Source organism: Xyrauchen texanus, chromosome 17, assembly GCF_025860055.1.
Source record: "Xyrauchen texanus isolate HMW12.3.18 chromosome 17, RBS_HiC_50CHRs, whole genome shotgun sequence".
Taxonomy (NCBI): domain Eukaryota; kingdom Metazoa; phylum Chordata; class Actinopteri; order Cypriniformes; family Catostomidae; genus Xyrauchen; species Xyrauchen texanus.
This window is the reverse complement of record NC_068292.1, coordinates 40,381,672-40,400,007: the sequence shown is the minus strand read 5'-3', so window position 1 is coordinate 40,400,007 and position 18,336 is coordinate 40,381,672. Positions and strand designations below refer to the sequence as shown.

At 40.1% G+C, this 18,336-nt stretch overlaps 1 protein-coding gene across 1 annotated transcript in view; it reads right to left on the bottom strand.

Annotated features, from left to right (window-relative positions):
* The window catches only part of LOC127657782 (thrombospondin type-1 domain-containing protein 7A-like), a 151,341-nt gene extending 140,010 nt beyond the window's left edge, over nt 1-11,331 (bottom strand). Inside the window, exon 1 of the mRNA XM_052146684.1 lies at nt 10,976-11,331. Within this exon, the coding sequence (XP_052002644.1) occupies nt 10,976-11,108 (133 nt within the window). The 5' untranslated portion in view covers nt 11,109-11,331. The remainder of the gene's footprint in view (nt 1-10,975) is intronic.
* Nucleotides 11,332-18,336: the final 7,005 nt, after the last annotated feature.

Here is an 18,336-nt window from a genome sequence, read left to right as displayed (position 1 = left end):
GAACACAAACAAAGATTTTTAGAAGAATATTTCAGCTCTGTAGTTCCTCACAATCCAATTGAACAGCTACCAAAATTATGAAGCTTCAAAATGCAAATAAAGGCAGCATAAAAGTAATCTAGTAGTTAAATCAATATCTTCAGAAGCAATGTGATAGGTGAGGGTAAGAAACCGATCAATATTAAAGTTATTTTTCCTTTAAATTGAGAACACTGGGGTTATTGAGACTCATGCATCTCAGACTTTTCTCTTTTAATCTGGCATGTGTCTCAAAAAGTATTTAGATTTACCAAGATATCAGGAGAAATTATTCGGATGGATGGATGGATGGATGGAATACTGTAGACTGGAAAAGCTCAAAGATATGGATGGATGGATGGATGGATGGATGGATGGATGGATGGATGGATGGATGGATGGATGGATGGATGGATGGATGGAATACTGTAGACTGGAAAAGCTCAAAGATATGGATGGATGGATGGATGGATGGATGGATGGATGGATGGATGGATGGATGGATGGATGGAATACTGTAGACTGGAAAAGCTCAAAGATTTGGATGGATGGATGGATGGATGGATGGATGGATGGAATCCTGAAGATTGGAAAAGCTCAAAGATGTATGAATTGATGGAATACTGTTGACTGGAAAAGCTCAAAGATTTAGTTGGATGGATAGATGGATGGAATACTGAAGACTAGAAAATCTGAAAGAGGTAAAGAAGAGGTTTGGGAGAGAGGGCTTGACCATCCTGCAGCCACCTGCCTCTTTTTTCAGATCATGTAGCCTGCCAAACATCGTTAGCTGCAGCAGGAATCAAACTGACATCATACATTCAGGTTCAGGGTTTCTGGGACCTGGTGCTGGTGAGCAGGGATGAAGTGGCCATCAGGACTTTTTACGGTGGGCTGATTGACTTTTAGGCCAGTTGTCTAAACCAAATTTAGATACAATTTACTGTAAATATGCAAAGATTTAAAGTCAAATTGGCCAATGTAAAGACCCCATCAAAATTAGAAAAGAAATTGTCTCTTTGTCCATGTGGGCTTGCAGTGATGACTACATGCTATTCCTAAAACTTTTCCAACGTTTTTGGAGATCTATTTTTCTTCTGGGAACTACATCAAGCATACTTGCATAAAAATAGGCTTATTAACTTTTAAAAGGGATGAGAAAACACTTTCTATATCTTTTGTTGTTGATGCCAAACAGGGTTGGGCTTTAATCAATATGTATGTGTTACATATTTATAATGCAAAAATGAAGTAACTGTATTAAACTCACGGTTTACAAGCACCTGCATTCATGCCAAATTGTGCTAATTTGAAAACACACTTGCAGGTTAAAATGATTGCCTCTCATAATGTGGTTTTTGGGATACTTTAACAATAGACTGTAGTCACCAAAATGTTTGATGGTTGACACAAGATCATTAAATTGCAATGTCTCATTCATGTCAATGATTCTGGAATTTAATGTCTGGCAAGGTGTCTGTTGACAGCAACAGTTTTACAGAAATATTACATTTGAGCGCATGATACATCTTCCGATTGTAATTTCTGTATAAAAACATTTATTTAACATCTCATACAAATTGATTCACAAAACAAAAAAAAAAATATATATATATATATATATATATATATATATATATATATATATATATATATATATATATATATATATATATATAATAAAATAAAATAAAAATAAATAAAAAATATATATATAGGCCTATATATATATATATATATATATATATATATATATATATATATATATATATATATATATATATATATATATTTTTTTTTTATTTATTTTTTTAATTTTTTTTTTTTTTGGTGAATAAATAGACAAAATTTATTAGAAACAAAGGAGTGGTAAAAGTATATAAGGCACCCACAAATGAAAGTGTCATTAAAAAAAAGAAATAGAAAATACAAAGAATAAATAGGTCTAAATATGGAAGCAAGACTATTCTAGAAATTAGCATTTTGTACCCAATTTTGTGTCAAAATGTAATAATATTTGCCAGTCCAATCAAAAATTGAGTTGAGAAGAAAAGGCGGCAGATTGTGGTCAACTACTCTACAATATCTCATACACTTTCCAAAATATGTATAAGAAAAATGCTACCTGTACCTCCATGACACAAAAGCCCTTAGCCTTAGCCATTGTATATCCATATCTTAGCCATATCAAGCAGGTTTTTTTGGGAATGTTCAGAATGGCATTTTTAAATAAACATAAGAAATCCCATTCTGAACATTCCCAAAAAAACCTGCCTTCCATAAAGAAAAACAACAGCGTCCAACTCCACATCTAATCTAAAGAAACATCTCAAGGTAGTGTTTAGTTCATTACATTAGCTGACAAATAGGAAGCTGTTTAGACTCACTTAGATGTTAATAGTGGAGATGTAGCAGAGCGGTTCAGTCTAGATTATAATGGCATATCACACACTACTCTTCAAATTGTGCCATGACTTTAAAAATATGTTACTTTTTATGTGATGTAGTCGAATACATTACTGAATACATTTAAGATATAGTATTTAGTATTTAGAATACTATCTTGAAGTATTCTGCCCAACACTGACATCAAAGGACATGCATATAATCACATTTTTATCTCCTAATTAAAGTATACATTTGTTCAATTCAATAAACGTCACATGGTTTCGACACCACTGATCCTCAATCGCTGAGGAATGAAACACATTCCTTCCTTTGCCGGCCAATATTATCAACAGGATCTCTGGCTATATCAGCCAACTAAACGGTACTGCTCTTCAAAATTGATACGATTTTACTCAACCCACAGAAAAGCTGTGTGTTGCTGCTCAAAGGAGATGAAAGAAGATTTTCTGAATGCCATTGCTGAGGTGTTCAGGACTTGTTCTCTCTAGGTGAATACCAATCGTCTCTTTCATTCTGATCTAAAGGAGAGACGTCCTTTGACGGGTGAATGTGAAATTAGCTGACCTCTTACAGTTAGGGTTGTCACAGTATGAAGTATCTTCATCTTCTTTCTGAGAAATAACTTGAGTAGATAAGAGAGTTCATTCTGTTCAGCCATACATATGAAACGTACAGTATATATGTACACATGCGCTCTTTTCCAAACCTAGTAAGGAGTCTTCCTGTCTGCTGCCTACATAGACATCATAACTGAAATGGATGCTCAAAAGTAACTGATTTGAAATGGTCTTTATAGAAAGCAATTGATACACAAAAAAGTGTATTATACAAATAGGATTTCTCATATAAATCACACGGTAGACTCGGCTTACAATTGGATTTAACGTTAGCATGTTCCTAAGCAAACAACAAGATTCTCTAATAAGCATAGCTTGTACATTTACACATCTCGCTTTGTTAAAATAATTATAATTATCATGCATTGGAAACACACCTACAGTTTATAATGCCTTAAATACTGCCTGTGTAGGCAGCTCAGTAGGTAAATAGTTGGAATAGAGCCATAGATATATGACTGAATATACCCTACCTACACACTGAAAATTCTCAGCTCTGGCCTATGGCGAACATGATTTCAGAGAACTCTATTTTATATTTAATATGCCCCAAGAAATATGCTTGTGGAAAATGATAATCATATGTGGTCTGGCACTTGGATATTGTGGAACACGGTGTAAAGGACCAATCCTCTTATGACACACTAAATAAACTTTATGGATCTAGAATGATCTTTAATCCACACAAAACAGCCATATTAGAGAGGTCTTGGTCTTAGTGTAAGCCTTGCCATTTAGATTAAACAAACACCATTTCAGGAAGAACCAGACCACACAGATGTCCACACATAAAGGCTTGTGTGCAGCCAGTATGAGGTAAAATAATTGGATTACATAACAATATAAAGCAAAAACGGTTGTTAAACCTAATAGAGGCATGGTGTAGTACTTCCTTTGGAAAAGAGGGATTAAACAGAGATAGAAGCAATATTCCTAGAAAGATTGGCTGCTACAATAGTGTTTTCCTTCTCCAATGTGTTAATGTTGTAATTTGATTTTTTTAAAGACCAAATCCTTAGACTAATTTTGTGATAAGTCCTTGAAGGACCACTAGGATGCATATTTTCACAGTGTAAGAAATGCAGTCGCAGTTGGTAAGTTTGATCCATTTCTATGAATCAGTTCAATTAATAAATTCAAAATTACTGAATGAAACTTTTATTACGCTTTCACTTGGAAATGTTCAAATGTTCAAAGTTCTGCTTGGCATTTTACATCAATAACGTTTTTTTGTAATATATATTTATAAATATTGTTGTTATTTTGGTGCATTTAAATTAAAATTGAACTGGAGAGGTAAATATTCCCAAATAATAACCTTAAATTAGCCTCCGTTCAACTCCTCAGAGCTGATATCCCCATTTAGCCAGTGTCCAGTGAGACTGTCCCTGAAAGTATGTATCATAATATAGACACAGTGAGCTCACAGAGACTTCTACAAATATTACAGAATCTTTCTCATTATTCCCTGTGGGAAATATGACTAATGGAGGAAGAAAGTAAAAGTAAATTTTAAGAAGATGCATCCCAGGTTGCAAAGGAATATGTGCTGTTGTTTAGCGGTTAAATTGTTCAGAGAATAGGATCACTTCATTTACTGAAAATGAGCACTGCTTAAGATCAAATCGCATTTGGTAACATTTTATTACATTAAAAATACAATGCCCTCACAATGCACAGTGCAATTAGTAGTGCAACAATCTTAAATTAGGGGAAAATTCTGGTGTTTCAAAATAAAATGAAGAAATAAAAGTCATTCATACAAGATTTTTTTTTTTTTCAAAACAGTTGCAGAAGAAATGTTATTAAACATTCAGGGAGAATAAAGAATTTTTATAAAACCGGCCTCATTTGTATGCATGTCCTAAATCTGTTGCCAAGGATCTGGAGTAGTTTTTAACCAATTGTAGTCAGAGAGTTCATTTGCCGGGAGGTCCGTATGAAAATTAGGGTCATGCCGGTTGACATTAAAATGCATTATCTGAAATGAGTTCGGAATTTCACCTACAATAAATGACATGGCACATGGCCCAATCACAAATTTGAAAAGAAATGTTGAAGTTGTTTCTTGTTCATAGCATAAAACCATTTTGTGTGGTTTATGTTAAAAACAAGAAAGCAATTTGCCAATGGAATATTTTTACTGCAAAACAAGACAAAAAATACTGTAATGAATAAACTGTAATATTTGGGTGCCCTTAAGAGTCAAGTACTTATGTAAAGTGAAACGGTGTGTTGGGCTGAGATCTTGACAGAAGGCAACCTGCATGTCCCTTCACAAGCCTTATTATAATACAGAGGTAGCATGGTGTGAAGAGTAGCTCTGACAGCACAAATTTGTTCCTGGGAGATTGTGTGATCAGGAGACAAGAGATGAATCCTGCGTAATCTCTGTAATCTCTGCGCTAAGAGTGGATAAACCCTGTTGAGGCATGGGCCACACACAAGAGTTCAGTCTGCATTAACTGTTCCCATTGATTGTGATGCAGTGAGTAGAGCCAATGAGTTGAATGCAATACACTCCTCCAGAACACATGAAATCAGAATGACAGTTTTGTTACTTTTAGTGTATGTCTTTAAGCTTTGATGTCATCTATATACTAGTGTACTCCTAAATGTTGAATAAACTTCACACATGGGGGCTATTGTTATTGCTTATTACTTAATGAATCATAAACAAAATGTGAGAAATAGCACGTCGTTACTTACATCGCTGCATTGTGATTAAAACAAGTCCAAGCGCAACTTTAAACGGCACGTTTAATTAGTTATACCGTGGAACTGTCACAGATGAACGCTGTAGCAAGCGTCTGTGAATGAGACACACATAAGCACAAGCACGCACATTCATAACACTCAAACCATTGCTACACTCGCAGTCAGGCTGCCGGCACTTATAATACACCATATACAAAGATTAGGGTTTGTTTTGTGTGTTGTATTGTTTAATATTCGTTACATGCAGTTTTAACAATCTTGATGCCGGACACAAGCCAAAATGTGCTTCTGCGTCAGCATCTTGAACGCAAGTCTGTGCAAGGCCCGGATTAGAACTCACAGGTCCAAGACTGCCCGCAACCCACCGCCTTTCATTGGCACGATGATTTCCGCACGCAGGACGGCGGCATTCTCGATCTTCACCGAAGTGAAGCAGATGCCGCTGAACCGAATCATAGCCAAGTAAGACGGTCCTGGCCAGCCAACGCGATGGGTTGGAAAGCGCTAGCCATACGTCCAAGGGGCACTAAGGGGACAATCGTATCTTACATACCTGTGGGTGGGGCCTCGCGACAGGGGGGAGAAGGAAATGCCAAGTTGAGGAGCCTTGCTTCGTCCTGAGGTGGCTGCGCTGAGGGAAACCTTGAAGCACTAACCTTGCTCCGCGTACCTGGCATAGGGCAGGTCAGCGACTGAGGTGAAGGCCCTTTTGGGCCATCCTCGAGACTCGTCACAACCGGCTGTCTGGTGATGCGGCCTGGCATGCAAAGGCAGGGGGACCATGTTCGCAGGGCCCTGGCTGCCAGTGCTCGGTGTCTGGTCGCCATGATAACGGTAGCTGTAGGCACTGGCTGTGTGACTCAAGGAGAGAGGAAACCACTCTTTTTTGACAATGTGGGCACCGCAGCCTGCCCTGGGTGTGGCGAACACAAAACAAAAGGGAACGCAAGATTCTCCTCCCGGCCCTCCACTGGGGATGGAGTGGTCTGGTCACCAGCTCCAGGGTTCCGGCCGACGTCTTCCTACATGGGCCGTTAAGCGGGGGACATCAGCTTCCTGCGGGGGGGCTCTACACCGGGGCCGAGGACTTGCCTCGGCCTGGGGCGGAGCCGCCTGGGCTTTCACTACCACAGGGGGACACCCTCGGTGAACAGATGGGGTATGCAATCTTGAGCTGTGCTGGGGCAAGATGTGCTGTATCGTCTCAGTCTGTTTCTTCACCGCCGAGAACTGCTGGGCAAAGTCCTTGGCGGTGTCGCCAAATAGGCCGATCAGGGCGATGGACTGGAATGAACGAGCATGTTGGGGAATGAGCGGTCCATGGGGGATTACTCATACCCGTAGGTAGAAGGCCCGGCGCGGGGTACGGCCGCAACGTTGCCACGGTCATGTTCTAGCAATGAGAACATGAACCATCCACGAATGCTTCCTCAAAGTGTTTACTGCCCAGACATGTGAGGCAGCGATCATGGCCATCAGAGGTGGAGCTGTTTTGTTGAATAATAAAAAATAAAGTAAAAAATGTGTTTGCTAAATTAAGAGGAAATTTACTCTTTTTGCAGGAATATATAAACACGTTTAAGCTGTCGAAGCCCCCAGGGGTGTACTCTGCAGCAACCGATGCAGAAGGAGAGAAAGCCACTGAAATGTGATGTATATCCAACAGCAATTCACTTCTTTCGAGGTGAATGGACTGGCAGAGAAGAACAGATATCTGCTGAATCAACCACTCGGCTCTGAAGAAAAAATCTGAATGAGTGGTTGCGAGCCAGCTCCTTTTATACCCATATATCTGGGGGAGTGGCATGCAAATTCCACTCGCCAACTCTCATTGGCCTTTTTTCAAAGATCTGATGTGTTTGGGGCTCCCAAGAGGACACAACTTCGAGTGAGTGACAGATAGGGAACCACCTTTTTTTTAAGACTGTACCAATAATGTAATAATAATGTAGCTTAAACCTTACTAATAAGTTATAGAATATATGGATTAAGCTTATGGATCCACGATGAAACCGGTAGAACAGACATCCCCGCTTTTAAATTGTCTGTGCTTTCTAAGCTTGGCTGTGTAATGCTTGTCCTAACGTGCACTTTGGATCTCGTGGAATCACAAGAGGAAAACATGGCTAGAGCTCAGAGCAACGTCTCCAGCCCATAAATAAATGGTGCACAAGATGCTTTTGGCTAAAGAGAAGAGCTGCAACAGTCCCAGTTGCCAAAGTCAGTTTAGAATGTGTTTATTCTATTGACTTAAGGAATATACATTCTAATGGTGCTTTAAAAAAAAAGGACCATTTGACATCAGAGTTCAGTTCATTTGGATGGTGTGAAAGCTGTTTTAGGACGCTTTGGAACTAAATATTATAATGTGAAATGAGGTTCTCCATTAATTAAACTCAGGTTCAGACCAAGCAATTGAACCAAGTGTAAAAATCAGCACTGTCTCTGTTGGCGATAGTTAAAGGTGAGGTGTCTACAAAACGGAATTGCAAAAATAATGATAAGTTAAATAATAATTGGTTTCCCAAACACTCGCCACATCGGCCATAGGTTGAACAAACAGATAGTCCTGCTCCAAACTCGCGCCAGTCTGTTATGTCAGGCTGGCTAGGATACTGAAACAAAGGAAGAGATGTTTTAAAAGTGCCACACAGCCACAATGTAATCAACCTACAATTGATTTACTAATAGTTGTCTCTGATTACTAAACTAGGATAGGAGGTAATATTTTAACAAAAAATACACACATCACCTTTAATATGTTTGTTTATATTTGAGATGGAAAAGGAAGAAAAGTAAAGCTGAATTTGTTCATTTAATCAGGTGATTAACCAAAACACTTGCCATTACTTCCTCATCTAAAACAAAACTGTATCCACCAGTGCTGAAAGTATTCGAAATCTTGGACTCAAATATAATCCCTCAACAAATCGAATGAAACATGATTCCTCTTAGTTTCCAATGCATCTCTCTATTTAATCAAGAATACAAGTCAAGGTTACTGTAACCCAAGCAGTCAATTTTGGACCATAAATACCCTCATTAATTAAGAATCCTTCCTCAGTCAATATTAGCCTTGTTTGAGACACATGGGAGCCAGGCTGGGATCTGATGCGGTGTGGGTCAAAAAGAGCAGCCCAGAGTGTATATTGATGAAATAAATAAAACACTGCTTCTAATTGGAGACTAAGCAATAGAGAGGAATAGACAGACTTGCGCCAGGGATATTTTAGCATCAAACCTGCATTTAGACAGCTAAGACGGAGGGAAATGGATGGAGCTCATCGTGCCATTTAATTCAGACTGCTTGTAAGAAATAAAAGCACAAATGAGCATGCCAGGTTTATCGATTGAAAGGAGAAACACATGGCCATTTAGAATAAGTCAAAGCTTAAACAGCTTGTGTAGATGTATAAGGCTTATAAAGATCATTCAGATATCTTACACTGAAAAAAAAAAAACAAGGTGAATTTACTTGAGAAGCCAAATTGCATTAGACTTGATTTCAGAGAATATAATTTTCTCAACCTGTCTTCCAATATTTGGACACACAGACAGACCTGTGCCCAAACTCATGCCATTGGTTAAGACAGTGTTGCGGTGTTGGGCTGGTTGGGGACTCACACTTTACCTTGAAGCACAAATCTAACAAAATGTAATGAGGTTTATTCTTAAAACAAGAAAAGACTATTTGCCAATGGGGAAAGAAAAATAAGAAGAATTCAAGATATATTCTCAAATCTGACACATTTTATCTTGACACAATCTTGATTTAAGGATGTAGAAACTTTTACTGAAAACAAGACAAAATACTGATTAAGAAAATGTTTTTTTGGATCATAGGAACGTCACTTTATTCCTCTGGATATTATAGGATACTTGTGTTTCAGAGCCTGTTACTGTATATGAACATCTCCATCATGAGAGCATATCAGACCTAGACAGCAGATTTATTATTCTCCTGTGAAGCCAATAAAAAATGATGTAAGACAATTCCCCACAGGTTGAAGCCCAAGCTCTTTTATGGTCAGATTAATTATGCATACAGTACATCATATGTCAAAATGAAATTTCCTTCCCCTTGAGCACACTACAACACGAGGTAACATTATCACATCCAGAGTGATGCTTCAGATTGGCCATAAAATTGTCACAACGTGGGTCCTTCCACAACTAAAATGCCACAGAGGTGCCACAATTATACAACAGCCCGTCCCAGAAAGTCTCTGCATTTTAAGCATTTCAATGAAATGTGCAAATTATGTGTAATTACTGACTTACAGGAGGGAAATATGAAGGTTATGTTTGCCTGCTGCTCTGGTTCTCTGCATGCATGTACTGGGAGTTTTCACAGTATAAATCCCGCTGGCATCTATAATCTCCTTATGCTGTTATATCCTCTCTAAAAAATTCACCAACACAAGTGACAAGAGCACATTGACTTGCGTCTCTGACCACCAACAATTTAAACTGTCCATTTAGCCTGTTACTGAACAGATACAGGTTTTTAAATGTAGCTCTGATTTGAATGTTTTGCTTTATTAAGCAATGTCCAGCAACTAAGTTGTGCTGCATATTGTGTAGTACAGCATATGGACTTTTAGGTTACTTTTACAAAACGTCTTTATTAAAGGAAAAAATCTAGAATTAGTAAGATCACTGATATTTATTACTTGTGGAAAAAATAATGATATATTATTTCAATTTTAAAGTATTTATACGTCATAGTATTATTTGTTTAACAGAATATAATTTATGTTGATTTTAATTTGAAGAAAGAAAAAAAAATCACTGTGTTCTGAAAGAGGACATAGCAAGATCGTGACCAAAATCATGATTACAAATCAAAAACATGTATTAATTTGCACCATTTTGCTTAGTCCATATTATTATCATGATTTACAACAATAACGATATGGCTGTTAACTCAAACAATCTACATGGGGAAATTAAGCCAGCCTACTATGTTGAAAAGGGGACATGTTCTTTGATGTGCAGACTTTGAGAATCAGATACCAGAATGCTGAGAAATAATTCAAATACTCTTTGCCATGCTGTTTGGAAGTGAGACTGAAGCCCTCCACTTGTCCTTATTCTTCGACTCAGAATAAAAACCAATTGTAACTTAGTATACATAGACAAAACAGAGGTAATGTCTGGAACCTTCACACCCCACGATCTATCCATCAAGACACTTATTGAAATGGCCATACCTGTCTCCCAGAAGTACAACGACTTCCCGTCCCCTGTCGTTTGGGAGCGAGTGGTCCAGAATCCACAAAGCAGTACAAATAACCTCCATAAACACAGGAACGCTGTCCTTGCACCCCTAACCCCAAGTCCCATGGCTCCCCTGAATCGGGTAAAATCCACTCGGTTAGGAGAAACAGACACCCCAACAAGAGCAAAGAATCAACTTGAAGAGTTTGTGTGCCTCTTGAGATAGTGTTCCCTAAAGGAACGGTGTATGTGGAAGATCTCCTCGTTTTCTGCCCCTCTGGTTGGCTGGAGCGATAAGGAGAATGCTCTGCTTGAACAATAGAGAACGGCAGCCACTGCTACTGCTGCCGCTGTCCTCTGCCTACTGCAGCTCACTGATGCTGCATCACGCCTCTCTCCCTCTCCCCCTCTCTCTCTCTCTTTGATGTTTCGGTCACAAGGACTCTCCTTCCCCATGCTCTTGTGACGCTAAAGAAGACAAGATAAGAGCCAAGCACTGTCGCTAAGGGAGTAAGAGAGAGAGAGAGAAAGGGAGAGATTTATGAACTGCATTTATTTTCCACATTCTCTGTGTCTGCATTAGGGGACTGGAATTAGGTGAAGATAAAAGTGTAAATAAATGAGACAAATAATGAATGGTGAAGAAAAACTTTTGTGTCATTAAATGCACTGGCTGAAAACTTAGTCAACTTGAAATCACAGTTATTTACTTCACATTCCTGCTTTTATTGAGCACGATTCATCAGTGCATGTTATTTAAAAGAAATACAATTGTGTCGTCGTATTTGTCAAAATAGCAAAACAACACAAAACTTTCCTTTTCTGCTGACGTCACTAAGGTCATTTACGTTTCAGCCATTGGTCTGATTCAAGGAATTAAAAATGCCTATTCACGTTTTCCATTTGGGAATTGATCATTAATGCTAACTTATAAACCTTTAAAAGGATCATGAAATGGAAACTCACATTTTCCTTGATATTTAGACATATAAGAACACATCATAAAAACATACTTTAAATTTCAGAACACAAAACTTCCTCCCCAGTGTAAAAAGAGCATTTATAGTTCCCACATGTTTGAAATGTTGCGTTTTGAAAACTGTGTGTTCGTGATGACATGATACATTGCTCAGTTGTATTTACATGCCCTACAACATTTGTCATTGCACCCTTAGCCCCGCCCACTGGCACTCAGTTCCTGTTGTACACAGAGAGGGAGAGAGACAGGCCTAATGTGATTAAATGATTCTGAGCACCAAAGGGGACCCATTTTGACTATTTTGAAGTTTTTCGTTAATGCATATAACATGCATTACACAGACATCGTTGACCATTGTCATGTTTATCGTGCTGCTTTTAAAAGACACTGTGTCAAGTTACATTTCAGAAACAGAGATGCCATTCAGTTTCATTCAGCAGCTGTGCTTGCTGTTCTTGTGCCTGTCTGCCCTATTTTTATTGTTGATGTATTTAAATGACAGTTTGGATGAGTTTCTGGCTTTGCGCCTCAGTGCACCAATGTCTGTGAGCATCTACAGGCTGAATATGAGGGGCTGCATGATGTAAGCCAATCAGAACAGTGGGCGTTTACATTTAATTTTAAAGGTGTTTCAGACAGAGGGCCAGAAACAGGGTGGAAAATTAGAATGTATTATAAAAAAATGACTGACATTATCAGTGGACATCAGGGAAGATAATACTATTATTTTTAAAAATAGCATTTCATGATCCCTTTAAAGACAGACCTACTGTGAGCTCCGAGATTGTTAATCGATTGTATATGCTTCTATTGAAGCCACCAGTCAGTTATTTCAATTTCATTTAAAAAACACAAACATTATGTTTAATAACAAAATTCCTGGTGAAGATTATCACTATCCAAGATCATGAGGTAAAAAAACACTAATAATAATTAAAAAAAAAATTTAAAGTGAGAGAATCAGGGAATTGCGACAAACAATCCAAGTCAAAAGAGCTCTGCAGCGACCACCCACTCCCATGACTCACTGTAAATGGTGCAATAGAATCGGCCTTGATATACTCTCAAATTTAATTTTCATTCCTCGGGCAAAGATCACTAATTCTTAATGACTGTCTTGTTAATCCACTTGCTCAATACTCAATAGCTCAGGTCGTGAAAGTGAGTAGTAGATTCTTGCATGAGAGCTTGTGTTGCCTTCAAGTTCTCACGAGAAGTTTGACAGTGACAAAGTCAACTTGTTCTTATCATGGCATTGCACTGATTCTGGAGGCTCCATAATACTGAATAAATCTGAATTTATATAAGCAGAATCAGCAGCTTTATTTTTATTTATTATTTTAGTCAAATTAAATTTTTCCTATCCTAGTTTAAGGTGCAAAGACAACTGTAAGTAGACACATGTCTACGGCTGTGTTCACATTTTTAATAGTTTCATATTTAATAGTTTCACACTGCATGAATAATAATCCAAGTGGCACAAATAGACATGCATTGAAACACAAAAAGGCAAATGCCTCTGAGATATAAACAAATAAAGCTCATTCCTTTAAAAGGCAGTCGGGAGGCGGTGGTGGTGTGTGTTTTATGAATGACAGGTTAGACAGGAGAGGATAACCCTGCAGGAAGTCTAGTTTTCCACTCCAGTGAGCAGACAGGCCACAAGCTCAATGTGAACCCTTGTCGGGAGGCCACTCAAGTGAAACCTCAAGCAGTCAAAGCTAATGTTCACTCAGCACTGCACTGGCACAATGACATTTCCTAAAGAAGACATGAGTGGTCCTTGCCCATGCAAAAAGTTGCCGCCACAATATGATCACCCGGGACTTTTGCTACCGAATGCTCCAGTACCCTGACATCAACCCCATTCTGCCGAATTAGTGATAAAAGCCATCTCCCATCAGACTTTTTTGTATCAATTCAAATGTGTTTACTAGGGACGCCAAAAGCACCGTGCCGGTGCTTTGGTACCAAGTCGATTCTAGAATAAAAAAGATGTCACAATATTCGATATCCACATGCCATCTGACTGACATAAGACTGCCTTCGAATGCACTTGCAAGAATGTGTTTGGAATAAATGTATGCACAATTAGTCTAATTAAAACCGTTGTCCTAGAGTGACTTTTTAACTGCTAATGGTTTTGATTTATTTTAATAAATATATTTTATGCATGTGCTAGTGGCTTTGAGTGTGAAGCTGCTCATATGCTTAAATCACCACATTATGTGAGCTGTGCGTGTTGTAATAGGTGACAGAAGAGAGCGCTTATTCATTGTGAAGCACGTAGTACCTCCAGACATTGTTTGTATAATTACTTTGCAACATTTTGCACTTTAATAATCTCACTGGGCTTTAAGATGCGTTCCAGACAAAGTCGTAGGTGGGAATATCGGAGTTGAAATTTCCAACGTACGACCTCAGTGCATTCCAGTCAATCACATGTCATAGTCATACGAACACATGCCAAATCTGTAAACACTTGCACAGTCTTCCAGATGCTTGCTAGCCGGCTATCTAGTAGCTACTTCATGATCAAAATAAGTTAAAATATAGGCATTGAATAGTATACAAACAATTTCTCTTAACGTCATCTTGTACGTTATTGTATATTGCATATGCAGACATTTCCTGCAGTGAAAGTTTTTATATTTCACAAAACCCAGCTCTGATTTAGGTCATGGATTCTTGGAAATTATGTCAAATGACACTACACACTGAAGTCGAGGTTCATCGATCTACCCCGTATTCACATATTTTCAAGTCAGAGGTGGGAAAATACAGAATTCAGAGAGGGCTGGAATGCAGCATTAAAAAACTTCTTATCCAGAGATGTAAAGCTACCAGCAAAAACACACACAAATTAAAAATACTTATGTATGTTTAATACATGTAAAAACAAAAGCTTGATTCAAATTGTGACAGAAATATATATATATATATATATATATATATATATATATATATATATATATATATATATATATATATATATATATATATATGCAGTTTTTATTTAATTAAAGTTGTATGAATTAATTTGAAGTTAAATTAAACTTCAAAACATGGAATTCAATAAAAACATTTCAACAAAACTGTTTATATACTGTAAAGGGCCCTATTTAAAGCAATGTTTACTTAATCCAAAAACATGAAGGAAACATGCATTTGATTTAATTTTAGTGATATTTAACTTTTTAAATAGGCAAAAAAAGTTTATTAAATAACATACTGTAATAAAGATAGGTTTGTGGGCAATGGAGGAGTCAAGAGACTGCGAACAGTTGAGTGTTTATTCTACAGTTTAGCTTCACACACACACACGCACAAACGGCTCTGGTTAACAACTCAAAATAGCTTTCTCTCTCTGAAAGATCTGTTGCTCTGGGCAACTCTCTCACTCTCCTCTGCCATTCTGGCAAGCCTTATCTGGTCTCCCTCCTTCATCACTATAATGAGAGACAGGTGTTAGAGTAATTACAGCCCAGGTGATGAGCCTTACCGCTTTCCCTCTACCACAGACAGACACATGACCACTCACACATGGATCTTGTCCATGAGGCGCTGAAACGTGGCTGGGGCTCCGAACAAACCGAACATCACAAATTGGTGTAATCCGAATGGTGTGGAAAAAGCAGTCTTTTCTCTGGATATTCTCGGGATAGTTAAAGGAAAAAAACGGTTACGAACCACCACCCCTGGGTGGTCTCGATATGGAAATCTATGTGGTTCATACGACTGGGTAGGGGTGAAAACATGTCCGCGAATTCCGCTTGCAACCAGGCAATTTCTGTAAGCTGCGACAGTGGGGGGTGGTCTCCTCAAGGGAACGGGGTGAATGAATTTGGTTTGGGAGATACCTCTGACCCGAGCTCCATCCTCTCTGGAACTACTGTTGCCAAGGCTACAGGCTTCGCCTGTATATACATTTGCCTAACTTCATAATCGAGATCTCCAACTCGTTGCGTGACCTCAAAGGGTCCATGCCACTTGGCGAGTAATTTGGAGCTTCATCTCCTTGCGCGAATTCCCATATTTGAGAACCCCTGTCGTACAGTTGGTGTTGACATTCTTGCACTTGGAGCAAATTCTACCAGATCCACCAAATATTCCACCAGAACTAATACAAAGCGATGCCCGTGCACAGTCCGCTCCATTAGCCAGACAAGGTCCTTGCCAATTCTCCGAAGGGGACCTCGATCTATGGCAGAGGGCGACTGCTCCAGAGGGAAATCCCCCTCAAGGAAACCCCCAATTATGGGAATTCCCCCATCTGTGTCATCAGAACACGGAGCAGACGTCGACAGCCCTGGCACTGCCTCCCCCACAACAGCATTACACATCACACGCCATGACACTATTTTGCAGGACCCATCCACACAAATTTCCCTCAAAACATTTTTAAAACCAGGGCAATTGGTCCCCAAAATTAGTGGATGGGTGAGGCAGGAATTAACCACAGCCTCGGCTCTATGCTTTTTCCACTGAATCGTATATCAGTGGTAACAACTGGATACTTGTGGATGTAACCATGCACACACCTCACCCTCTGGACCAGGGGTAGTGTTTGGGCGGGGCTCCTCCCCACTTCTGAGGAGCCGGAACTGGGCAAAACTGAGGGGGACAGGAGGGGGGAAACATGAGACACAGGGGGTGGAGAGAGAGGAGAGAGAGAAGAAAACACTGCTTCACTACCTCCTGGAAATGCCACCATGTAGACCTCTGCCAGCTGGACGGCCTCCTCCAGTGACTCCGGGCCGGGGGCACTGGACTCACTCGGACATGCCTCAAGTAAGTTGGGAGATGAACTGCTCCAGCACTACCAGATCGACAACTTCAACTTCAGTTTAACTGTATTTGGCTAAGGTGTATGTAAACTTCTGACTTCAACTGCATAACTGATGTGGGATTTTAATTTCAAGCTTCGGTCACTTCTGTCTTCACGTAACTAGCATGGGAGCAGGCCAGATGTGGCATTTTCTCTCTATGTTTTTTTCTCTTCACAGAGTATTATATTCGACTGGGGCCTACTTATGCTAATATTTGTGCCAATATTTATTTGTGCTCACCACTTGATCCCTGAAAGGGGTCATGGAAACCTTGGGCACATAGCACAGTCAGGGTCTCAGGACCACGTGAGAGTCTTCTGGATCGAACTCCAGGCAGGTGGCGCTGACAGAGAACGCCTGCTGGTCCCTAACCCTCTTGATGGAGGTGAGTGCGGTCAAGAGGGCCGTCTTCAAGGAGAGGGCTTTCAGCTCGACTGACTCTAGGGACTCAAACGGGACTCTCCGAAGGCCCAGGAGGACCATGGAGAGATCCCATGTGGGGAAGAGGCATGGCCTAGGAGGATTCAGCCTCCGGGCGCCTCTCAGGAACCTGATGATCAGGACATGCTTCCCTAGGGACTTACCATCCACTGTGTCGTGGTGTGCCGCTATGGTGGCCATATACACCTTCAAGGTGGAGGGGGAAAGCCGTCCCTCCAGCCTCTCCTGCAGGAATGAAAGCACTGACCCGACTGCAAATCTCTGGGGGTCTTCTCTTCGGGTAGAATACCAACTTGTGAACAAAGCCACTTCAGGGCATAAAGCTGCCTCGTAGTGGGAGCCCTGGCCTGAGTGATCATGTCTACCACCGCTGGTGGTAGGCCACTTAGGACTTCCGTTTCCCATGGAGGTTCCAGAGGTCTGGGCACCGCAAGGAGTGTGAGGTTCTAGAACGAAGTCCGGGTGTGCCAGTACAGGGCCAAGAGGATGACCTGCTCCTTGTCCTCCCTGATCGTGCACAAGGTTTGTGCAAGTAGTCTCACTGGGGGAAACACTTACTTGCGCAGCCCTTGGGGCCAGCTCTGTTTAAGCGTGTCTGTGCCGAGGGGGGCCCCTGTCAGGGAATACCAGAGTGGGCAGTGGGAGGATTCCCGGGAAGCAAACATGTCTATCTGTGCCTTGCTGAACCTACTCCGAATCAGCTGGACCACACGGGGGTGGAATCTCCACTCTCCAGTGAGCATCACCTGCCATGACAGCATGTCCACTGTAGCGCTGAGGTTGCCCGGGATGTGAGTGGCCCGCAGTGACCTCAGTCGCCACTGACTCCAGAGGAGGAGATGGCGGGCGAGTTGCGACATGAGCAAAAGACGCCTTAGCGGTTTATAAATGCTACCGTTGCGGTGTTGTCCATCCAACACGAGGCAATTGATATGCTAACACAGTCGCGGTCCCATCCAGGAGTTGTGGACAGATCATTGTCTAAATAGAACCAATTCTGATCATAACTTTAAGAACGGTCATAACAAAACTAATTGTGTAGTTACTGTGTTTTGTCATTGCAGGGCAGTATCTCCTAACTTTCCAATGATGTTATTTATATACA